Raw genomic sequence first — 26,211 nt, forward strand, 5'->3', positions numbered from 1 at the left:
GGGCAACTCGTGACTCAAGCAAGCAGAAGATGTGTCATATATATAAAACTTTTAAAAAAATCATCACATTACACATAAGAATTTAGTAAACGTGGGGTAAAGACAGAAATGTTTAGTTTAACACATTTCGCCAGCTGTAAACGGTACTTCCTAAAAACAATGACAGCTGTCTGACAAGTATTTAATAACATGTTTCAATCTGTGTTATTACAGACTGTCGGTAAATGGTCCATAATGGACCATAACATTATTAGAGTCAATGATGTCAATGTGGTTAAACGCAGTCTTACCAGGCACAAATATTCTCTAGGAAAGCGCGGCTTGCAGAATCGGACCCACTTTTTTTTTTTTTTTTTAAATTAAGATTAGCCAGGGTCAAAAGTCAGTTTATTGTAGTGTTTTTTTTAAAAAAAATTATAATCCCCATTGGACCACAATACTAGTTTTCCAGTTGCTATTGGTTAGACAATGAGTTACGAAAGTGTGAGGAGGAACCTTTCTGATGCACACAAAACTTTGCAAATGTTTAGATCCCGGCAAATAATTTGTGGAAGCAGTGTCATGATGGCAAGACTGCAGAAACTTAGTTTTCTGAAACGAGACAGAGCGAATGAAAATCAACATACTGGTAACGTAAGTGTTTTTCCCCCCCTCTATTGCTGAGTTAATTGTGTTATTAATTGCAACGTAATTGCGTTTAAAAAAATCTGATATTGTTTTTCAAACTATCAGTTGTTACTTTTTAAATTTTGCAGTGAGGTATCGATATTGTTCATATTACCATATTTACATTACACGTTCCAAAATTTTGGATCCAAACATAGCCCTCGACCTTCCCCTGGATGAAAGAGGAGGTCATGCAAAGTTTGGTTGCACTGGCTCCAGCGGGGTTCGAATGCATAAGGAAGAGACAGACAGACACACTTTCTTCTTTATATATCAGGATAAGAGTTATATAGTGACACAAAGCTTACAAGGGAAGGAATTCAATTTGAGTCCACTGTTCAAGCATATAACTATCAACAAGGTAAACAATGTTGTAAACCAAAACTTGGTTCAAGTCACGTGTGATATGAATAAAATCTTCTCGTTTAAGTTTTGCATTTAAAGACATACAAAGTAGATTCAGGACCAGCACTTGCTTTGTAGTATCCTGTCGAGTTGCATTGGTGTATCGTTCGTTACACCAGAGGGGGGCATTATTAGTTCAAAGAGCATTAAAACAATACCAACTCAAAACCTCAGCGATGAATGTGGAGTCTATTCTCATACAGTATATGCCTTTCCTGACACTGGCCTCGTCATTTTTCCAGAGCTGTTGAAGGAGTGGTAATCAAGGATTTAAATTCCACAGGCTCTTTTATCTCTCTTTTTGAACTACACATATTTGTATACTCAAATCAAGTGAAGAACCACACATTCTCAGCGCAGTGTAAGTGGAAGCAGTAAAAATGTTATACAGTATTCTCTAATCTGGTCATTTAATATTCTAAACCAGTAAGTAGAGCGATTGGCCAAATCTCTACGTGTAACTTATTTTATTGTTGTATTGCTATTATATTTATGGACTCATTAGGTCTTTCTTTGAAACGTTTGGCACTATTATACCTGTGTTGTCCCTGGTGAGCACAATGTGAATAAACTAAACTGAACTACTAGTTTCATGTCTGGGTTCTGGCATAGTTCACAATGCGCATAGTAGACGTTTATTTGTCTTAGTGTGTGGTATTTCTGTTCTTCCTACAGTTTTGCATACTGTACTTCAACAGAAGTACACTTGCACTTTTGAAATTAATTATTCTTTCTTTCTTTCTTTCTTTCTTTCTTTCTTTCTTTCTTTCTTTCTTTCTTTCTTTCTTTCTTAGCAGATGCCCTTAGTTTTCATAATCTTGGTATACAGAGAGTCAAATTAAATGACCAAAAGTGGTAACTATATGGCCACTGAGAAGAACGACAGTTCAGGTCAATACTATTTGGTTAGGACATTGTTTTTCTGTGGCTGCAGAGTGACTTTCTAATGACTGCAGACAGCACTTGCCTCCTTCATCGCCTGAAAACAAGGAGAAGTAAGCAGCTTTAAAACCTGACAGCACTGTGAGATCACGATTGTCTAAACAATTGCTGTCACTGTGACTCCTATTTAGGATGTAATAACTAACAGTGCGTAGCGTTTTTGCATATTCATGCTAAAGTGCAGAGTGTGCACACAAGTGGCAGTAAAGTGAACTTTAATAAGTGATATATTGTACTGACGGTGCACTTTCCTTGGTGTTATTATTATTATTATTATTATTATTATTATTTATTTCTTAGCAGACGCCCTTATCCAGGGCGACTTACAATCGCAAGCAAATACAAATACATTCAAGTGTTACAATATAAGTCATACAATAAGAACAAGAAATACAATAATTCTCAAGTGTGACAAACCACAATTCAATAATACAGCAGATAATAGTGAAAGTTACATCAGGATATGATTAAATAGTGATAGTTACATCAGGATATGATTAAGTACAAAATACTACAGATTAAACACTTGGCAGATTACAATATTCTGAGGTACAGGATTAAATGCAGTAAAATAGGGGGCAGATAAGAGCAAAATAAAGCATATTTAAATGAAGGGTGATAGTGTCCCAGGATACAACAGAGGAGTTCTACAGGTGCTGTTTGAAGAGGTGAGTCTTAAGGAGGCGCCGGAATGTGGTCAGGGACTGGGCAGTCCTGACATCTGTAGGAAGGTCGTTCCACCACTGCGGAGCAAGGGTGGAGAAGGAGCGGGCTCGGGAGGCAGGGGAGCGTAGCGGAGGTAGAGCCAGTCTTCTAGTGCAGGCGGAGCGGAGAGGTCGAGTGGGGGTGTAGGGAGAGATGAGGGTCTGGAGGTAGCTGGGTGCAGTCTGATCAAGGCATCTGTAGGCTAGTACAAGAGTCTTGAACTGGATGCGAGCGGTGATCGGGAGCCAGTGGAGCGAGCGGAGTAGTGGAGTAGCGTGGGCGAAGCGAGGTAGAGAGAACACCAGGCGAGCAGCAGAGTTCTGGATGAGCTGGAGCGGACGGGTGGCGGACGCAGGGAGGCCAGCCAGGAGGGAGTTGCAGTAGTCTAGTCGGGAGAGTACCAGGGCCTGGACCAGGAGCTGGGTAGCATAGTTGGTGAGGAAGGGTCGGATTCTTCGGATGTTGCTCAGGAAGAATCGGCAAGTGCGTGCCAGAGTGGAGATGTGCTGGGAATAAGAGAGGCAGGGGTCCAGGGTGACTCCAAGGTTCTTAGCTGAGGAAGAGGGAGAGAGTGTGGTAGATTCCAGAGGAACAGAGATAGAGAGATCAGAGGAGGGGGAGGAGGAGGGAAAGAAAAGGAGGTCAGATTTAGAGAGGTTGAGTTTGAGGTGATGCAAGTGCATCCAGGAGGAAATAGCAGACAGACAGGTAGAGATACGGGATGAGATGGTGGAGTCAGAGGTGGGGAAGGAGAGGAAAATCTGAGCATCATCAGCATAGAAATGGTATGAGAAACCATAGGATGCGATGAGGGGGCCCAGGGAGCGGGTGTAGAGAGAGAACAGGAGAGGACCCAAGACTGACCCTTGGGGGACTCCAGTTAAGAGAGGGTGAGGTGTGGAGGTTGCTCCACGCCAGGTTACAAACAATAACAGTAGCAGTAAACCACAAGATACACTCGCCATGCCAAACGCTGCCGTAAACTATTTACTTTATTCTGATAGTGATGGTGTATCTCACTGTCTTCCAAAAAGGCTTACGGAAGTCCAAATATACAGTTACAAAGTAAAGGCCACATTTACAATGTTTTGTTATTTTTTTTTTTTTTATATAGCATTGTCAAGTGTTTGTGAAAATGAAATGTTTATAGGTATGTAACAGCCCTGTGTAACAATTACAGCACAGATGTGCAGATTTCAGTGGCACCGCGTTCTAAAAGGGACTTTTTTTCCCCCCAAAAGAGTTAAAAATAGGTATGGTAATTTTTTTCATTTTTAACTCTTAGATTTTTTTTAATTTGTTTTTGTGCTAGAAGTTAAAGCTGTCTGTTTTTTGTTTTTTTTATTATTACTTTAGACTTTGATACTCTGGGCAGCTTTTTAAAGTTAAATAAAATTCAATAGATCAAGTGACATAATTAAGTGTTAGCCTTGGCAAATGCTAAAAATACTGAACAGCGCTGATTTGTCTGGCAATCCAGTGGTAGTGTTACACTACCGGTCAAAAGTTTTAGAACACCCCCATTTTTCCAGTTTTTATTGAAATTTAAGCAGTTCAAGTCCAGTGAATAACCTGAAATGGTACAAAGGTAAGCGGTAAACTGCCAGAGGTTAAAAAAAAAGTTTAGGTTACCAAAAACTGAAAAATAATGTTAATTTCAGAGTTATACGAAAAGGCCTTTTTTCAGGGAACAAGTAATGGGTTAACAACTTACAGCTGTTCTGCAGCAATGGAAGTAAATTAAGCCTTGAAAGTTGATGCTAACAATTCCTACAGGTGTCCCAACTTTTGTTGATTACTTACAAACCCTCTGTCTGTATAAAAGCAGTGTTGGAACAGACTGTGTTACTACACCCTCTTAAGCATTATTTGGACAGTATTGTACTGCAGGAAGTAGTATATTGCTCTCATAATGGCGAGAAAAAGGCAATTAACAAAGGAAGACAGACCATTATAACCCTTAAAAGTGTAGGTCTTTCCTTTAGAGAAATTGCAAAGAAAGCCAAGGTGTCAGTGAGTACAGTTTCCTACACCATAAAAAGGCACTTGGAAAATTGGAGGAAACTCTGACAGGAAGAGGTCTGGCAGACCCAAAGCCACAACAGAATCAGAAGACAAGTTTCTGAGAGTCAACAGCTTGCGTGATAAGCGGCTCACAGGACAACAGCTTCAAGCACAGCTTAACACTGGTCGAAGTAAGCAAGTCTCAGTTTCAACTGTGAAGAGAAGACTTTGAGCTGCAGGTTTGACAGGTCGAGTGGCAGTAAGAAAGCCATTGCTAAGATGGCAAAATAAGAAAAAGAGGCTTGCCTGGGCCATGAAGCACCGCCAGTGGACTACTGAAGACTGGAAGAAGGTCTTATGGACCGATGAATCAAAATTTGAAATCTTCGGTTCATCACGCAGGGTTTTTGTACGCCGTCGAGTAGGCGAAAGGATGGTTCCTTGGTGTGTGACACCAACTGTCAAACATGGAGGAGGAAGCGTGATGGTCTGGGGCTCTTTTGCTGGATCCAGAGTCGGCGACTTGCACAGAGTGAGTGGCACCCTGAACCAAAACTGCTACCACAGCATTTTGCAGCGCCATGCAGTACCCTGTGGTATACGCCTAGTTGGTCAGGGGTTCATCCTACAGCAAGATAATGACCCAAAACATACCTCCAGGCTATGTCAGAACTACCTTAGAAGAAAAGAACAAGATGGTAGGCTTCAAATCATGGAATGGCCAGCACAGTCTCCCGACTTAAACCCCATCAAGCTGGTTTGGGATGAACTGGACAGAAGGGTGAAAGCAAAGCAACCTACAAGTGCAACACATTTGTGGGAACTTCTGCCACAGTGTTGGGAAGAACTTTCCGAACAATATTTGATTTCCATTGTAGAAAGAATGCCACGAGTGTGTTTGGCTGTTATATCTGCAAAAGGTGGCTACTTTGAGTCAGAAATTTAGATTAAATTTTATTAAACAAAACGATTCCATGATTTCTTTATCTCCAATTGTTTATTTGTTCTATGCTTTAATTTCAGAGTACATTCAGACATTAAACTGCGTAAATTTCAATAAAAACTGTGAAAATGGAGGTGTCCTAAAACTTTTGACTGGTAGTGTGTGTGTGTGTATATATATAAATAAGCTATTCCAACTATCTATAAACAAAAGTGGTTAATTTCACTCAATACAAAACTGTCCCCATTCCATTTTTTATTGAGCACAAGTCCTAATTTGTATTTCGTATTGCTGGTTTTAAGAAAATGTAATGTGACCTCATGTCTTGGAAATGCAGACCAGTCCAGTGGTTACAGAGACATTTTTGGCTGCAAAGCTGGCTCAGGTCAGCAGTAAATGCACACATTGTGATCCTCATTGACCCACCTGCTTTTAGTATATACCTGATTCTGAGCCCTTTAATGTAAATGTGTTTGTTTTTTGGAAATAGTTTTGTTTGCTAGTATTGTACCCTTATTTATAACATTATGTACCAAATTAATTTCTTTGAAAAAATGTAATTTGATACATTCTGAATCAATGTTTCTTCACAGAAAGACATTTAAATCCTTTGTTTTGGCTACAAACTGCTGCGTATTTTTTTGAGGAGTCAAGTTAGACGTGCCTGTAGTCAGACCAGCTCTGAAGCTCAAACAGAAAAATGTAATTTTATCATGACTCTGGGTATGAAAACACCACCAAAAAAGTATACATTTTAGTCTTCAGTTTCTTATTTTATATTAAGGCATTATAAAAGCATCTGAAGGGCTATATTTGTAGAATAAACAATTACATTTAGACTTAACTTTTACAGTTAGTAAAATTAGAGTAAATTATCATAACAATATAGTTAGAGAACAGTTAAATAACAGGTAGATGCCACTTAAAAATCCAGTACTCAAAAAAATTATAAAGAAGCCTGTCCTCAAATGAGGCCAGTAGCAATTAATGGGCTAAGAGTTTATATCATGTTGGGAATCTATTGTGCTGACTTGTACAGTGTACAGAAGGTAGGGCTTATTTTAAATATATGCTAAAGCACAGTCATGCTGCTATATAAATTGTCTGTCACCGTTGTCCAAAGTGCATTTCAATTAGTTCTGATCATGTTTTTGCTAGTCTGTCATCGGCATTAAGGCTGAATCTTATTGAGACCTCCTTTACAATTATTCATTCATGAAGTTTCATAGTGTCCAAGTCTACACATTGTAAACTAGTGGCTATTTAGTGCGTTCTCTTTGCATCTTTAAACCCAAAAGAACACTTGCATGAAAAGTAACAGACGGCTGTCTAACTGCTTCTGTACCTTTAAACTACAGTATGCCTGTATGATCCAGACAGCAAGCAAAGCTAAATGTGCTTCCTCTCCATACTCTGCTTGGATATAAGTAATTGCTGATAGTTAAATAACTGGATAGGCTAAAATGTGGGTTTGTGAAACCTCCATCTGGAAAGCAGTTTAGTTTGAGTATTCCTGTTATAACAAAAAATGCAATTAGCCAAAACGTGCATCCAAACCTTTTGAAATGCAAGCAAATAAGTCTGCATCTCCCCTTTGCAATACAATTTCTGTCTCAATGTGCTGTATTTATTACTGATGCTTAGCCATAGAAGTGAAAACAGCTTGGCAAACATGATGACTAAGAGCATCATAATTTATTGTGGGTGCATGCTCAAGTTGCAAATATAGGAAGACAACTACAGCCAAAGTTTGAACATGAGATATTTGGCACCAGCCTTCAAATTTCCGAAAAGATTTGAAAAGCAGTAATTGAGAAATGGTCATGTGTCCCTTCTGACCCATTTAAACACCTGCACCTCATTGAAGAAGCGGCTTCCTGGCTGTCCAGTGGCCGCACATTCCTGAATAAACCATCCACCATCTCATCGGGAACAACATTTGCGAGTTACTGGATTATTGATGGCTCTTAGATGACCTGTTGATAAATTAGATTGCTGTAAAGCCATAAATATCTGTGATCAAAATATTTGGCATATCACACCCATAAAACCTATTTTGCTCCAGAAATGATGGCTATCTGTTGCAATATACAAACTATGTATTGTTAGTGGAATTTGATATTTGTGCCAAAAATGATTACAGATTTTGTTCAGACGCAAAAAAATGCATAATAAAAGGCTTGTAAATATTTATGTCTTTACAGTACTGAATTACTGTTTGAACTAAAATCATTTTTTTGGACAGCATTATATGAAATGTTAGAACATATAAAAAGTCTTATATGGAGAAAAATATTTTATAGCGCATAATTAAATTATTACCAATATAATTGGAGACATATTCTGATATATTCAATTTTCAGTTGAAAAGAAATATCTAACTTAGAATGTCAAAAGGTTTGTTACAGTAGATTGCAATAATAAATTGCTGATGAAGAAAAAATATGTCTGAAGCAACTGGCAAATCATTAGAACGTCTTAGTTAAAGTGAACTTAAACAGCTGCTTTCTCAGTGCAGCCTTTATACTGAAATCATTATGCCATTGGCCAGCAGACTAGCTTTTTTAATTCTGCCAGCCCACCCGTGTTTACACAAGACTGTCGAGCGAGAGCTATTGAGTTTTGCAAGCTTCCTGGCTAATCCACAGTGCAACTCTGTGTTGGTATGTTTTTTTTCAAAATGGGAGGGGTTGTGTTAAAAGCTGCCTCTGCATTCTTTCCCCTCTGAACTCTGTGGATAGGACTCAGACTGAAAGACTGTCTGTGAAATAGCGAGGAAGAGGGTGGGAACAAGGAAGAGAAGCTGATGACATCATAGCCTCTGGAAACTGGAAAGTGAACATGCTGCTTAGGAGGATGGGGCGGACTGCTTTTAACTTGGTTTCAGAGAAAAGCAAACTTTGCCTGCATTCATTCATGGCTGCTGTTTAAGTTGGAGGGGATCTTTTGAAACTAAGTTAGGTGCGAGACTCGGTGAAGAGCAATCTGGAAGAGAATAATACAAGGAGGGAACAAAAGTTTTACCCAAGCTGGGAAATGTCACCATTGTTCAGCTGGGTGGCCAAGGTAAGAATTTCTTGTTCACTCCTTAATGTGAAATCAGAATTCTAATGCCTCTGTGATCCGTTGTTAATTTGTGCTTATTTAAATATCTGTTCATTTGTTTGTTTGTTTTTTACTGGTAGTTGTTTGCAGTGTGCAAGGTTGCCATTGCATACATAGTTATTAATACCTTTGCTTCTGCCCATTTGTGGTAGCAGGAGGTATTGTCAGCATGACATTTTATTAAAGTGAGATCATACTCTTCTGATAAGGGTGAATGTCAGCCACTTTAAGGCATATAAAAAGAAACAAGACACATCTCATCTGGGTACAAGTATATTTTTAATAAGTGTAAAAGTGTGTTCTACTTTTTGCAACTAAAAGTACAGTATTCAGACACACTCCTGCAAAAAGTGGATGGCTGTTGTGAAAATGGCAAGTACTTGGATGATTCTCTCAAAGATACAGTTTAATGCATTTTACTATTTTAATTGGTTTGGTTTTGAGCACTGATAGATATAAATAATACCTTCATTATTCTTGTTATTGTTATAAGATGGTTTAAGTCAATATGTTAAAGCCATCCACTTAACTCCCATTTTTCATATATGAGAGTTGTGCAAGTACTATAAGTTAGTCTGGAATTTTAAGTAATACATCCTCATAGGTTTTTGTAATCTTCCAAGGTGTTGCTTTATTTGCCTATTGCTATCAATAGGTCAGCTGTAAAAATACAATGCAGTGGTTTTACCTGGCTGTGGACAGACAATCCTGAGGGGTCTCCTAGATCCCTGAAACTGGCTCGCATGGTTTTTGTAATGAAAAAAATACTGTTGACATCAGTAAGAGACTATAGCAGAGATTAGAACATTTGACTTTATCAGGATTTGACTTTATCAGGTTCAGGGTTGTTACTGTAGAATCAGTTGCAAGAAACTTTGGCAATGTGGGCCAATTAAATCATTAAAGTAATTAAAACTTTTATGTTGCAAAACTAGTAACAAACAATTTCATTAAAATTACTGTATCACTAATTTTGTATCTGTTGGAAGTTTCCTCTCACAAAAATGTCACCAAGGGAATAAATACTGTATTGTAAAGTGGAACCTGATAGAGTGCTGATAGATTTTTCCAGTATTTTGTCCAAACATTTGATGGCTGATTCTTGTATATAGTCAGACCTTGGAGTTATTAGTCCACCTCAACTTTGTAGGTGAACATTTTTTAGAGTTAACACACGTGGATTGCAGCCAACACCCATTTCTAGTTAGAGTAACTCACTTCATGTCCTAATACAAAAAAAAACATGCTGATGCATCACATCATGATTTAAGACAACATTCATCTTTGTAGTTAAGAAACACCTATTGGTCCGCTGGTTTTGGAAAAACATGCTGCTTCATGTGTCTAAAAGCTTCATAAAACTGTAGCCTGGGTGCCAACTTTTGAAACTGCAGTCCTATTCCATTCCACATCAAGAGAAAGGTCACCTTTAGTATTATGGATCCAGTGTTAATGTGTCTAAAAATCACTAAAGCAGGACTTTGTCTTTGTCAGTGCTATAGGAACATGCAATGTAGGCACAGCCACTTAACAGGACTGAACTTGAATGACATATGTAATGTTTTACAGCTTGCAATGTAATTCCGTACATCTTCTGTCACTCTTCAGGTGAAATGATGAGGAAAGTACAGTGCTGTCTGAAAGCAAGGCTTGCAAACAGGTTTCTCAGTGTAGTGCAGATATCTTGTTTTAAAATGAAAATATGTTTTTCTAAAACTACACATTGAAATGGATTTGCATGGTGTGAAAAATGTGTGGAATAATTGTTAGCTACAATCAGTTTTTTTAAACAAATATTCTGACCTAGTAAAACATTTGCTTTTAATGTTGGACAATGCAGAAACCTACCTGCAAATTGTCATTCATTGTTAAAGCAAACAAAACGAATACTCTTCCTCTTCCCTCTCAAAACAGAAGTAAAAGTAATGAGACTCTTCCTAAACAAAATCTCATTTTCAAATTAAAGTACATTTCTTTGTTTTCTTGTTAATTTCATCGCTTGCAAAGTAGGGATGTCACAGGGGTCCCTGAGTGGCTTATCTGGTAAAAGCACAGCCATGTGGCGTGCAGGGTGAGGCAACAGCGCAAGTTCTTGTCCTGCCTGTGTGGAGTCACCAGACTTTGCATTTTCTTAAAACTGACAGGGACAGCTTCTCATAGTGCTACAGTGAACCCTGCTGGCCCAGTGAGCTCAGAGCCGACACCTGCAGGGCTGGCCTTTGTCTTCCTGGTTGTAAAAGAGGAAGCTGGCTAGGTCGTGGATTTGGAGGACGTCCACAGACCCTTCAGATCTCCAGAGCTGTGTGGGGAATTGCTGTGGTGAGGAGAAAAAAAATAATGGGACATTCCAAAATGGGGAGAAAAATCAGTGGTAAAATAATTGGGCACACTAAATAAAATTAAAAAAAAAGAAAAAGTAGGGATGTCACGGTGTCTCCTCAATCTATTTTTTCTTTTTAGAAAAAAAAGTTTTAAACTTTGCAATGTAATGGAAGCTTATTAAAAAATATGTCCTTTTGTATAGGATGTTTATTGTATTTTGTAGTTGGAGAGAGAATTGGGGAAAATATGCTGAAAATATTAAATATGCTAAAATATGGAAGGAGTTACAAAGCATCCAGCTATGTAAAGCTGTTAAAAGTTCCATGGAGTTTATTTATTTTTTATTTTGAACATGACTTCTGTGTATTTCTTTTAAATGGCTACTTTTTCATGGCTTTTATACTGGTCATAATATCTGTATAATAAAAAGACGCGAACACAATAGGACGCTAACCATGGTATATTTTCTGAAGGTTATCATACCGTCAGCATTTAATACTGTGGCATCCCTATTGCAAAGGTTTTTTTTTTTACGTCTCATGCACTTTTTGTATTTTGTCAACAGCACTGGAGGGGGGCAGGGAGATCTAATTAATAACAACTTCCACGTCTCCCATCTGCCCATTTAAAAAAGCGTGCACTGAATATGTTTAGTTTATTGTTATAATGGCTAGGGGGGTTTGGATTGCGACCTGACTGGGACAATTTGTCTAGTCTAAACCTCCCATGTGTTTCTAGTACAGTAGGTGGTTATCTCAGGATTAGGAAACATTACTGGGGGGTGGGTACCTTTTATGAAACTGCTAGATTTCTGCTTCCAAGGTAAAGGCAATTGGTGTCCTCATTTAGATTATCAAAACCCTCCAGACCAAGACAATGCAGGAAAAGAGATAAACAGATGCCTGACTATTTCCTGGGTTTAAAAAAAACTGTAAAAACAATGCTGTGTGGCTGTTTGTAGAAAAAAATGAGCCAATAACATCTTTGCTCATTAGACTTCAAGTGATAATGGTGTAAAAATGTACCTTACATTGACTTTATTAAGCTAATCATAATAACCCTCCTGTGACGATGTGTTCTGATGGACTCCCAGTCCCTAGCATTTACACACAGTGCTTTTATAACCCACTTTTTGTGCTGCTTATTCTATGCAAAGAAACCTGTTTTATTTATTTTGTTTAATATAAAAATGTAGAATGCTATAAATTTGTGCAATATGTTTGTTCATGGAAAAACAGATACTAAAGGAAACTTAATAAATTCAATAACAATTGTTTTTGACTAGAAGCCTTTCTCAACGTTTTTAATTGTAGTTTTTACTTTATAACCAAGTTTAGTGGATTTGTATTTGCCTGGGTACAGTAGTAGTCAGCACAGATATTAAGGTTGATCAGGTGTAGTTGGAGCATATCTTTGTGATGCTAGCACATTCAGATCAAGGCAACTATAGTCTGCAAACATGCAGTCACAGTATAACTGAGATCAAATGTATAGACAGCTAGTAAACATCCCTGTAACAAAATAATACATGAATTGTAATTTATATAAAATCAGTTAGCCACATACTGTATAGTAACTCCGAAATAGATCTAGCATGATATTATCTCATTTCCCAAATTGAAATGTGATGCTGCTGATATGGCAAGGGAAACTGACTCATTCATTTTGATGCTTTTCAATAAGAGGTCTTCTTATGTCATCACTAACCAATCCGAGTACAACACTTTCTTTGTATTTGGGCATATATAGAGACTACACCGTTAAATACTCGCATTACATAACTAAAAAACTTGGTGGAAAGTTAATGACATATTAGCCCATTACTCTCTGGCCAAGGAACACTTTGACAGTATTCCTACAAGACTGAAATGGTTGAAAGACAAATGTAAGTAATGATTATGCTAATGGATTCTGGACATACAGAAAAGCATTAAGCACTGCTGATATTGCTGTAAACTATTGGAACAATACATTCATTTAGAAGGGAAACTATAATAAGGGTAGAAGGCTCTGGCATTTATCACCCTCATAAATGTCAGACTGTAGACCCTGATTAGAAGAAGCACGTACTTTACATGTAGCAGCTCCAAATGGAATTGCGTTTTGGAATAATGGCTGAAGATTTTGCTGATCAAGCAGGATGTTGAGTAGCTTGGTTTGAAATAAATTACAATAACAAACAATGACTTCAATTTGAGTCACTTACATTACCATGACTCAAAGTACAGTTTGGTCAATTTTGTATTGGCGCTAAGTAGAGATTTGTGCATAGTTGTGATTAGATGATAAAGTGGCATGTTAGGGTTAAGTCAGAGACCTCACGTCCCCATAGAATTTGAATGTTAGTCAAGCATAATGTCTGCCAGCCAGAGCTCTAGAGACCTTTGACTATTTTAACTGTCTGTAAAAAGACTGACCTAAAAATATATATGGGCTGGTTTCTTGGACTTTTTGAGCAGTTGCTATTATTCTTAAAGCTTTGAGACCAGACGTTGTCTTGATGTCATTATCATCTTTAAATGAAAGTTTATTTTTAAGAGAAATGTGTAGATGTTATGCATTGTTATGCATTTCTATAGTATACTAAAGTTCATTTGAAGGAAAGTATGCAGCATATTGTGATAAGTGACATATGTGCTACAGCAGCCCAAATCGCAGAAACCTTTAACACTGGACACCACACCTGTTTCCACTCGAACAATGCATCAGGAGCTAAGTGTGGTCCTTCTCAAAAAATGGGGGGAAAAAAGCTAATTAGCCCTGCAGTTGAAGCCAGAGGGTATGGGAAGCGAAACAGAATATCTGCATATTCACTAGCTCTCATGTGACTAGGCCTACTTTATGCGAGATGCAGGTTGTTTGTTATTCGTTTAAAGCACATTGTAATTAAGCTGGTTCTGATAAAACAACATTTTCTTAATTACATTTTAAGCAGGATACTAGGAGCAAAAGCAAAAGTAACGATGCTGAAATGCTAAAATACTTGATGTACGGACTGCTAAAGAAAGATTCATGACTATTTCATTTGTTTATTTTACCTAAACATTATTCATGAGTATGGTATCTTATAAAACAGCCCCTTGGTGACATGACCAGCATCCTGTGCACACTGAAAGGCTAATTACGGTTTTGTTTTATCATTAGAGGGAGCCTTAAGAAAATGTACCAGCACTTTGTTTGTTTTAAGAATAATCTAGTTATGTGGTTATTCTGCAGGTCTGTTCATTTTCCTGTTGGCACTTCATGCATTCTTAATATACTGTTAAACAACCAAATGCAGCCCACAAAATTTAAAGGTTAGATAAGGACCTTTTTATTTTATTGTGTTACATGTTCCCATGTGTTGCTACAATTGTTTATGTAAAGCGTGTGTATTTTTTTAATTTTTAATTTTTTTTACATTTTGACCACTTAAGTTTTAAATTGCATTCCTTGCCTCAAGATGGCTTCACATGTACCTGCATGGACCTCTCAGAACAAAATTTCCCATCATTCTCCTGCTCACTGGTAAATCCATCTCAGTTACATATGTGAGCAGGAGGATGATGGGAAATGTAGTTCTGAGAGGTCCATGTGGGTACATGTAAAGCCATCTTGAGGCAGGGAATGCAATTTTAAAAGTTTAGAAAAGTGGTCAAAATGTAAAAAAAAAAAAAAGAAAACAGTACACACACACCTTACGTAAACCAGTTGTAGCAATACATGGGAACATGTAACACAGTTAAATAAAAAAGTCCTTATGTACTCTTTAAGATGAGTAAGCAGTGACCTTTGCATGCACTGATAACTGGCCTTTTAAGGAGATCTTTCAGCACCCTTGGTTTTGAAAGAGCCCTGTATGTAGTTAGCCCAGGGTTAGGTGACACAGTTAAACTGCATCACAAATTAATTTAAATTTAAAAAAATAATTTGTTGTACTAACTGTCTAACCAAAGTTAAAAATTAAACTTATTATTCTATGGAGTGAATTCATAATTTATATATTTTGAAGTGCGTGGGAGAGTAATTTAAAAAAACGATGGTCATTACCCAATTGTTGTAAATTATAATTTGATGTAAATAATAGTGTAAACAATGATAGAATAATGCTTCTGTTAACACCTATAACACCCATAGCCAGCAAGTTCATAAAGGGCTTATTCTACAAAACAGAATTTCCAAATGAACTGAGCTACCACCCAGACACAGAGTTTGTAACAAGAAGCCTTTGTTTGCTGTGTGTTTTTAAGCTTATTAACCGTACAAATGTTTGGATCAGCTTTAGGATCCCCTAAAACAAGGCCTCTGTTAAACGTTGTGAAACCTGCCCATTCTTGAATTAGGGGGGGTGAAAACATATTCTCTATTAGCATAGCTGGAAGATTTGTTTTTCTGTTGATTTTCTAGACAGGAACACACGGTTTAAATATTTCAACACAGCAGGTCTGTATAAAGCATGGGCCCTTCCACTCCTGGTCTTTGTTCTGACCCTGTTTTAAATTGTTTAATTGAACCAATTAAACCTCCATCCAGACCCTAAAGTATTTAATTATATAATTGTACCTGTTAAACCTGGAGTGAAATGGCCCTCCAGGACTGTGATTGTGCACCCCTGGTATACTGGCTCCAGTACAGCACAGGTGGCACCAGTAAACCATATAAGATGCAAGGGCTAAGTTGTTAGTTTTAGACTATTTGGAATTGGCCGAAAAAGTGTTGATATTGCAGTTTAATAGCATTGGACTTAATTGGATTTTTGTACCAATAGCATGGATGTCAGGGCTGCACAGAATGGATTTATAGACGCAGAGCACTGTTTTTAATTAATGAAAGTTGATTTCACCGTGTAACAATTATTATTTTTTTTTTTTGGTTCCTGGGTAGTAAGTGTTATTTCCTAATTGCTTATGCCTCAAAAGTATAGAAAATGGCTATTATTCCCCACAAACTTTGCTTTTGTGACCAGGACAGTGATATTTTGAAATTTACCTATTTTCCAGAACATTCCAGATAGATTCAGTGCTGAGTAAACTTGGAGTAACTTCTAGAACTTTCCAGTAATATAAATAGTAGTATAAATACAAGGGCCTTAAGCCCACCAGTCCAGTTTAGTTCCAGCTGCCTAAGTGGATACATATCTGCATTTTTCTGAGATGGCATCAAGAGGCTGCAAGCATCCAGCAGACGCATTTTGCTATGTCTGCGGCCAATTTATCAAGACAAGAGCGAAAAAGTACTCCGTGGAAGCATCTGCTAAGATGTGTGAGGCCTACAAGGCATATTTCGGCATGCCTGTCGGGGATCAAGACAAACCCTGGGCACCTCATTTCACCTGCGAGCACTGCAAAAAAACTCTGGAAGGTAAGATGGACAATTGCTGCTCGGAATTTTATGTTATAAAATTTGTTAATTTTTAAAATTGTAAAAGTTTTTATTTTTAAAATGTTTTACAATTTTCAATGTTATTGAAAAAATATATCATATATGAAAAATGTTGCGAGAATCTCTTACACATTAGTCATGGGTGAAATAAATGTATTTTTGTAGGATGGTACAGAGGGGAAAAGAGAGCCATGAAGTTCGCTATCCCAAGAATTTGGCGGGAACCCACTGACCACTCAAGCAACTGCTACTTCTGCATGGTGGACCCTTCCAAACGTCAGACTGGCAAGAATGCACCTGCTATCACGTATCCGGACCTTCCTTCATCCATCGCCCCGGTGCCACACTGCCATGAGCTCCCTGTACCCACTCCTCCGGAGAGAGAGCAGCCGTCTTTAAAAGAGAGCAGCAAGTCAGAGAGCGAGGAAGACTTTGTAGATCCAGATGACAATTTCAGAGGTGGAGCTGAGGAGAGAAACCCATACTACCCCAACCAAAAAGATTACTCACTTCTAAATCTTTTGTAGTCATTTTTGTATTACTTTAGTATAAATACATGTTAATTTGGATTCATATGTTGTTTTTTTCTGACTTTATGTGAACGAAAAGACACAAATTCGCCCGTTTTCTCATTGGAAATAGGTTAATTTCAAAATATCACTGTCCTGGTCACAAAAGCAAAGTTTGTGGGGAATAATAGCCATTTTCTATACTTTTGAGGCATAAGCAATTAGGAAATAACACTTATTACCCAGGAACAAAAATTGTGTTACATAATGCTGCGGATCAGGGTCAATGTCCTGCGCTTTGTATTCAAATTCTGTGACTTTATCTCTCTCCTTGCCCTGGAAGAACACATTTCTTCACTGTTGATCGTTCAGTCCTTCCGCTATATATTTTAGCACCAAACTAAACAGCTGCACCCATCAGCTGTTCCCACACTGTCTAGGAGAAAAGAAAAAAAAGAACAGTTGGAATCAACTAACTTGATTTTCTTGTAACTGATATTTGAAAGAAATGTCATAGTTGAAAGATTTAGTCTTCTGGGCAGCTGGGAACTGTTTCTGTGTTTTTATTTTTTCAAAGATCATGATGATACAACAGTTTCACTATGCAGTACATAGTACACAGTTCTTCAGACTAGTAGTATTTTTTGGTGATGCTGACATTTGTGCTCAAGAAAAGCAGAAAGACCTGTTGCACAAGTAACAGTCATGTATTGTGTAGGTCAGCTCCCACACTAAGTTTTGACACATAATTTCCATCCAACTTGGGACGCATAACTCCTAGCACGGTAAACTTCCAGATGAGAAGGCATCCATCGACAGGCGCTATTAGTTATATGTTGGAGGTGTTGTTATGCAAGCATTTAGGATATTATCAGTTTTAACCATATATTGTTGGGTTCAAGACCTGCATGGACTCACAAGATCTGGTTGCTTCAGGTCTAACCCACAATGCAGGGGGTAAGAATTTGTAGGTACATAGATGTAAAGCCATGTATAGGGAAACAATTTAACTTTATTACACTAGATAGGTTGGACCCATCACCAGAAAAAGAAATGGATTTGCCTTTAGTTAGATATTTCATTGCTGCTGTCTCACGGAATGGCCCTATAAAATTATTTCCGGAGTTGTAGTCAAACATAAACAAATATGGTGCATAATGGTATAGTAAATAGGGAAGACGTGATGTGATAAAAATGTTCGTATGAAATTATTATTATTATTATTTATTATTTATTTCTTAGCAGACGCCCTTATCCAGGGCGACTTACAATTGTTACAAGATATCACATTATACATTATTTCACATTATACAGATATCACATTATTTTTACATACAATTACCCATTTATACAGTTGGGTTTTTACTGGAGCAATCTAGGTAAAGTACCTTGCTCAAGGGTACAACAGCAGTGTCCCCCACTGGGGATTGAACCCACAACCCTCCGGTCAATAGTCCGGAGCCCTAACCACTACTCCACAATAAAATATCTTATACTTGCCTGACAAGTGATGCATGCTACACAGTGTTTTGTATTATTATTTATACAACTTGATTTTGTTTTTCTAATAATGCTTTTTTACTGTACTTTTTCCATACAGTATAAGACAGTGACAATGTGGCGACCAAACATTTTTGCTAAATAAAAGTAAAATAAAAAGTGTATGAAAACGATACCAGAGCACCAGAAAAAAAATTAAAAAGTATTGTGTTTTACCATATAAAACAATATTTACTGTTGCTTAGATCCCAAACAAAGTCTCAGCAGTTTGTCTTTTACATTGTATAAATACTTGGCACAAGCAATCGTCAGATGAACCCCTGTAGTCTAGCACTGAACTAGTTCTAATGCATTTGGGGGGGAAACCCAGCACAGATGCATCCTGTAAAGGCACAGTGCTAATGTATTGAATAACTGAATGATCTATTACTGTGGATTACATTGTGCCATTGTCAGATAGAATGTGGGTTATTACAGACCTTAAAGTAGTCTGAGAAACATTCTGTGAGCTGGGTTTTGGATGGAGTAAGTTTCTGAACAAACCTGGGAGTGAACAAATTTAATAACAACCTGATACAGCACATACATGCACCTACTACTTGAAGGGAATGTTATTTTGATAGTTTAGGTGTTGATGTATTAAAACAGGTTATAACAAGTCTCTCGCTCTAATTGCCCTCCAGCAAGAAATAGGACAGGTAATACCATTCTTGTTGGTGGAAAGTGTACTGTAATATTTAAGTAAGTTTAGCAATAGGACACACAGTACATTTTTGTGCAATTAGCAGCCATTAAGATTAAATGGCCATATTAAGCCTCACCTAAATTGTGAATTTACTGCTCATGAGAAGTACAGGAACAAATAGCATTGGCAACTTTTAGGCATTATGCGTCCCTACAGAAATTTTCCACATCTCCATCTAGATTCAATTATTATATGCTATTCAGATCTGTGGCTTTAATACTTTAAACTTATTCACTGTATTTCAAACCTTACCAAAGATTTCAAATAAATAAACAAATTTAATTTAATGTTTCTCTATAGCCCCCTTTCCATCCATTTATCGAGCAAGTTTATAAGTTACTCAGTAAAATTGCTACAAAAATAGTAGCGACATAAGGGCGACAAAATGGTTCTGGCGAGTCAAAGGGAATTCCCTATGACGTTTCGTGATGTCATAGCCAAGTTGCATGTGTCGCAACGTTTTCCGCCAACTCGCATAAAATATATTCGCTAGATGATTTTCCATAGTTTATTTATTTATTTATTTTTTTAACTCGCTCACTAGTCTAGCAAGTATACTCTACCGAGCAAGCACCTTAAACAATGGAAATGAAACTTGATACAGTTACATAATAATAATAATAATGATAATATTAATAATTTTTCCTTTTCGTTTACATTTTATTAGACATTTTCCACTGCGTTTATTTATTGAAAAAATATTTTGTTTCTTTGATACGCTGATGCAATATATATATATATATATATATATATATATATATATATATATATATATATATAATATATATATGTTTGGAAGATTACTACTGCATTTGCTGTTTGTTACTGATTTACTGTGTATTATTGTTTAGTTACTGTATCTATTTGGTTATTGTTTATTTATGATTACTGACCTTCCCCTCCTTTATTTAAATCAACCTATTTCTGGAATATAATTTCTTTTTTTCTTTTTATTATTTTATACACCTTATGTTTCGGTTAGCGCTATTAATTATTGAATGTGCCTTTTGCACTGTAACTTGACGACAAAGTGCAACCCCACCGCGGCCTGCATGGACTGTGTAGATGCAGGATTTAATTATGCCATCTGATTTTATTTGGGGATTTGAAAATTGTTTGCACATTTATTTTGCGCTTGGTGTTTTTAATTTTTTTTGGTTTTATATTTATTTGTTTATTTTTCTCTTCACGTTTTATATTTTATTTATCTTTGTGTAGTTATCACATTTCCTGTGTCTGTCCTTTTCCATGCTGTCCGTGGTTGTCTTTGTATCGTTTTTAACTTCTCTACAGACACTAAATACTTGGTGTTTCTTTTTGAACTTCAGCCTCATCTGTTAAGCCATAGAAACTTGATATTTACTTATTTTTAATTCAATAAAACTTATCACTAAAGGCAATTTTAAACGGAACTTGTGACTATTGACTTTCATTTAATTGAAGGGGCTTGTGTGAGGGAACCCATATCTTGGTCATGACTTAGAGGTCCCCTACCTCTACATAAACAAGGGGTGGCGTAGTTTTTGTGGTGTATTCGATTACATTTGAAATTAGGTTATTCAACTTTAAATTTCCCCTGCCCTAACCGCAGCTTTTTTTACTTACTTATCCTCTTTGTGCCGAGTGGCACATAAGGCTCGCACAAGACTTCGCCAGCTTCCTCTGTCCTGGGCTTTCTTTGCTGCCGTACCCCATGTGAGCCCAGCAGCCTTCAATTCTTCTTCCATGGTCCATCTCCATGTTGTTCTGGCCCTGCCTCTTTTTCTCTTCCCCTCCAGGCACCATGTCCGTGCTGTTTGGGCTGGTAAGTTGCTGGCCATTCTGGAGATGTGTCAAAACCATTTCCACCTTCTTCTTTTTAGGATTGTGCTGATGTTTTCCTGTTGTGACAACTGGTGTAGTCTGTGGTTGGAGATGGTGTTGGGCCATAATACTTGTAAGATCTTTTGTAGGCATGTGTTTTGGAAGCTGGCAATCTGTTTGTGTCCCGCTGTGTCACACGCCACCATTCTGATCCATAGAGTAATACAGAAAGGACATTACTGCTGTATATTTTTGGTTTGGTCTTCCGGGAATATACAGAAGACTTCCACAGAGGTTGTAATTTTGCAAATGCCATCCTAGCTTTCCCCAGTCGTGCCTTGATGTCTTCTTCAGTTCCTCCCTTAAGAGTGATGGTACTGCCAAGATAAGTGAACTGATTGACATACTTGATCTGTTGGTTGTTGATCGTAATGGGCTGCTATGGTGTAGTGCTGTTGGTCATGACTTTGGTCTTTTTTACATTCATGACCAGGCCGATCGATTTGGCGTGCAATTCTAGGCTCTTAGCCTTCCTCTGTGTTTTGTCAAGGCAAGGTCATCGGCATAGTCCAAATCCTCTAAAGAGGTGAGGAGGGTCCATCTGTGTTTTTCATGACCCAGTCAATGGCCACGGTGAAGAGGAAAGCTGACATGACACAGCCCTGACGGACACCGGACTGCACTGTAAAATTGGCAGTTGAGTTTCCAACACTGCAGGTGAAGTTCTTGTAGACAATCTTGATGAGCTTCACTGGCTTTTCTGGGATTCTGTAGTGCCTTAGAATCTTCCAAAGGCTCTCCCTGTTCACTGTATCAAAAGCTTTCTCGAAATCCACAAAACTGATGAATATTGTTCTCTGCCATTGTTCTGTTGTTCTGTTGTTCCTCGCCCTCTTCTGAAGCCTGCCTGTTCTTCTTGGAGAAGCCCATCAACGGTTGTGCTCATCCATGATGAAGATTTTGCCAGGTATTGAGAGCAGGGTGATTCCTGTCCAGTTGCTGCAATCTGCTAAGTTTCCTTTCTTAGGTAATTTGATGATCTTCCTGTGAGACCAGTCATCTGGCAGCTCTTCCTCCTCCCATATCTTAACAAAGAGAGGGTGTAGGATTTCAGCTGCTGCCTTTGGGTCAGCCTTGAACACTTCTGCACAGAGTCTTTTCCTGGTGCTTTGTTGTTTTTCATTGTGGATATTGCAGCTTGGATTTCTTCTCTTTTGGTGGAACTGTTTCAAGGTCTAGGTCTCTTTCTGTCAGTTGGGTGTCTGCTACATGTTCAGGATCTGGTCTGTTTAGATCTTCCTTAAATTGCTCTGTCCATCTTTGTTCTTGTTCTTGTTCAGAGGTTAATAGCTTTCCATCTTTATCTGTGACAGATGTGTTTATTCTTAGCCTTAACCACTGCAGACACATCATTTTGGATATTTTCTTTCAATCGGGGCATGCGCATTAAAGAATTTGACGTCACTGGAATGGCGAAGAAGGGTGCTAGGACCAGAAATACGCTTACAGGTTTCCATTCAAGTGTCAAATAAAATGTCGCTACAAGTAAAAAAAAAATAAAACCACCTCTAGCGAGCAAGCTTGTCATGCGAGTAAAAAATTCTTAAAAGTCGACTTAAACCGTTTTCCATAGCTTTTGTCGGATATATGTTCTTATTCGCATAAGTTTTACAGAGCTTAAAAGTTGGATGGAAAAAGGCTTTATGACCAGTAATAAGTCTTATTTACAATTTAGTGTTTCTGAAGAATTATGTACAGGGATGATGTGGTTATCAATAAACAGACAGACAATGATAATCCAGGTTCAATGGTGTTTTATTTGTACAATCCAAAAATCTGATGACAAGCGGCATTAAATAATAACAATGACACCAAGCAATACAGCAGCATGTATTGCTTTGTTTTAATCCATGTAACACAAACACAAGTCCACAGTGAGTGTGTTAGTGGTCGTGGTGCAAATATAGTTATTCGTGAACAAGGTGCAGTGTTCTCCATTTTAGTGCTGGCCTTTAGCAACAGCTCCGGATCGTGTTAGTCATCTAAAAACAACAAACAAACATTTTTTAGACATGACAAACAAACAAAACACTTTACGATTACAATACAGGTCTCCTTCCGGTTTCAGCGTTTAACCATAACAAGGAACAGATCACTTTGCTATGCCCCCTTTTGTACCATCAATCGTGACCCCTTGGTTAACTAGTGCAACCGCTCCTCCAATCCGCGGCCACCACGTCGTTTCCCTTCCGGGTCGATTTAGTGTATCGTAGCTCCACCCCCTTTCTAGATGACTGACTTCGGTCTAACCCTAGGAATTAATTGTCTGGCCATCCAGTCCAGGGCGCTCTGATCCCTTTACACAGCGCCCTCGCAGGTCGGGAGGGAGATTTATCACTGTGACAGAGGTCAAATAATTATTGGTGTTAGATCTCCCTCCCGACCTGCGAGGCAGCTTGTCACAAAGACGGCCAGAGTGGGTGGCGTCAGACCGGAAGCAGGAAGGAATTCAAACACAGACCGACGATGATGGTGATGAGCTGAGTGCAATGGCTGCACTCAGCGTTTATTAACAAATAAAAGGGTTGTAAACAGTACAAAAACAGGACACGGCACTTGACGCCAAAATAAACAGACATACAAAACGGACTAACACTAAACAAACGGTGCACGGACAGACAAACAAACACGGTGAGAACAAACACTTATATTTATGATCTTTACTTCTAATTACTCCTTTCTCTCTCACCCGTTCTCCTCTTCCGAACACCCAACCCCCGACTGAGTGCTACGTGTCTCTATATACACTGTTGTGCTGGGATTCAATTACTAAATTAATTATTCACTTGAATCCCAGCACGTGAATTAATTCTGTGCAACCCCGTGCTCACATATTACATTTAACCAGCACGTGAAGTGATTTGTGCTCTCCTCGTGCCTAAATACAAATCTACACTTTTTAAACACACGTGAAACACAGACCCGTTTATATCCCGTGTACCAATCTATACACCAACATTTACACACGCAACATACAACACATCACACAATTGCACACAGGGGCGGGGCACATTGCCACATATACCCCCCCTTGTGCGCAGCACACATGGCCTCAACGGCCACCTCCCCCCTTAAAAACCCAGCAGTCCAGGACAAAGTCTCGGGCTGGGAAGGGAGGCTTCAGTGGGCCCATGGCTGGCCATGCTGTCAGCACCCCTGCCGGTAGTGGCACGGCTGACAGCCTGTTGGTCCCGTCCTGCAGCGAAAAAGCTGCGGGGGCAGGTGGTCCCCCGACCTCCCCCTTCTTCGTAGCCGGCAGCTCCCTCCTGTGGGGCTCCGGCCACAAGAACTCCTGCAGCGAAACTGCTGCTGGGGAAAGTGGTCTCCAGACCTCCTCCCTCTTCTTCGTGGCCGGCAGCTCCCCTTTCTGGGGCTCCGGCCACCGTACTCCCTGCGGAGGTACGGGCAGCAGAGGCAGCTCCTGCTCCTCTGCTCCGGGCGGTGGTGGAGGCAGAGGCAGCTCCAGCTCCTCTGCTCCTGGCGGTGGTGGAGGCAGAGGCAGCTCCAGCTCCTCTGCTCCTGGCGGTGGTGGAGGCAGAGGCAGCTCCAGCTCCTCTGCTCCTTGCGGTGGTGGTGGCGGAGGCAGAGGCAGCTCCTGCTCCTCTGCTCCTTGCGGTGGTGGTGGCGGAGGCAGAGGCAGCTCCTGCTCCTCTGCTCCTGGAGGTGGTGGAGGCAGAGGCAGCTCCTGCTCCTCTGCTCCTTGCGGTGGTGGTGGCGGAGGCAGAGGCAGCTCCTGCTCCTCTGCTCCTTGCGGTGGTGGTGGCGGAGGCAGAGGCAGCTCCTGCTCCTCTGCTCCTGGAGGTGGTGGAGGCAGAGGCAGCTCCTGCTCCTCTGCTCCTGGAGGTGGTGGAGGTAGAGGCAGCTCCAGCTCCTCTGCTCCTGGCGGTGCTGGCTCCCTCTGCTGTGGCGGCTGGGCATGTGCACGCCGTGCTGCCTTCAGCAGCATAGCGAGAGGCTGCTGGGGGACACCAGCATCCTGCCCTTCTCCCCCCAAAAAATTTTCAGGGGGTTGAGCCTGTAACTCCTCCCCTTCTGGCTCTTGGGGCTGAACCAGCAGGCATTTTCCCTCTGCTGGTGGCTTGGGTCCCAGGGCTGTGGAAGCCCCGACTTGCCTCCCTTTGGGCTGTGGACACACCGACTCCTCCCTGTTGGGCTGTGGACGCCCCGACTCCTCCCTGTTGGGCTGTGGACGCCCCGACTCCTCCCTGTTGGGCTGTGGACGCCCCGACTCCTCCCTGTTGGGCTGTGGACGTTCGGGCTCCCCCCACTCAGGCGTAGGACGTTCGGGCTCCTCCCACTCAGGCGTAGGACGTTCGGGCTCCTCCCACTCAGGCGTAGGACGTTCGGGCTCCTCCCACTCAGGCGTAGGACGTTCGGGCTCCTCCCACTCAGGCGTAGGACATTCGGGCTCCTCCCACTCAGGCGTAGGACATTCGGGCTCCTTCCGCTTGGGCTCCTCCCATTTGGGCTGTGGATGCGCAGGCTCCTCCCATTTGGGCTGTGGAGGCAAAACCAGCAGGCATTCACCCTCTGCTGGTGGAGATGGGGACAGCAGGTACTCACCCTCTGCTGGTGGAGATGGGGACAGCAGGTACTCACCCTCTGCTGGTGGAGATGGGGACAGCAGGTACTCACCCTCTGCTGGTGGAGATGGGGACAGCAGGTACTCCTCTGCTGGTGGTCCTGCTACCTGGGCTGCTGTTCCATTTATGGTTGCCTCCAGGTAGTTGAGGACAAACTCCACACCCTCCTCCAAGGTGTTTGGGGTGTGTTCCTGCTGATATGCCTCCCATCTCTCACTGTCCATCATCCACAGGACCCGGACGACTATGGGCAGAGACTGGGCCTCCAGCCCAGCATTCTCCAGCAACCAGCCCCGCAGTTTGATGGCGTCTTCTGCCATTGACTTCTTTTTTTTTTTTTTTTTTTTTTTTTTAAACAAAACCCCTCCTGGTCTGACGCTTGGAGGCGCGGCTATCCCACTTCTGACACCACGTGTCACAAAGACGGCCAGAGTGGGTGGCGTCAGACCGGAAGCAGGAAGGAATTCAAACACAGACTGACGGTGATGGTGATGAGCTGAGTGCAATGGCTGCACTCAGCGTTTATTAACAAATAAAAGGGTTGTAAACAGTACAAAA

At 40.0% G+C, this 26,211-nt stretch overlaps 1 protein-coding gene across 9 annotated transcripts in view; it reads left to right on the forward strand.

Annotated features, from left to right (window-relative positions):
- Nucleotides 1-26,211, forward strand: part of LOC117421240 (TBC1 domain family member 1-like) — a 97,787-nt gene that overhangs the window by 17,031 nt on the left and 54,545 nt on the right. Inside the window, exons 1-2 of one of the 9 annotated variants that reach the window (XM_059032526.1) lie at nucleotides 370-633; nucleotides 8,407-8,731. The exons of 7 other annotated variants lie outside the window; for them this stretch is intronic. In XM_059032526.1, the coding sequence (XP_058888509.1) occupies nucleotides 8,702-8,731 (30 nt within the window). In that variant the 5' untranslated portion in view covers nucleotides 370-633; nucleotides 8,407-8,701. Of the gene's footprint in view, nucleotides 1-368; nucleotides 634-8,406; nucleotides 8,732-26,211 lie in introns of those variants that run through there. One more of the 9 variants, XM_059032517.1, reaches the window with a different exon arrangement.

Source organism: Acipenser ruthenus, chromosome 1, assembly GCF_902713425.1.
Source record: "Acipenser ruthenus chromosome 1, fAciRut3.2 maternal haplotype, whole genome shotgun sequence".
Taxonomy (NCBI): domain Eukaryota; kingdom Metazoa; phylum Chordata; class Actinopteri; order Acipenseriformes; family Acipenseridae; genus Acipenser; species Acipenser ruthenus.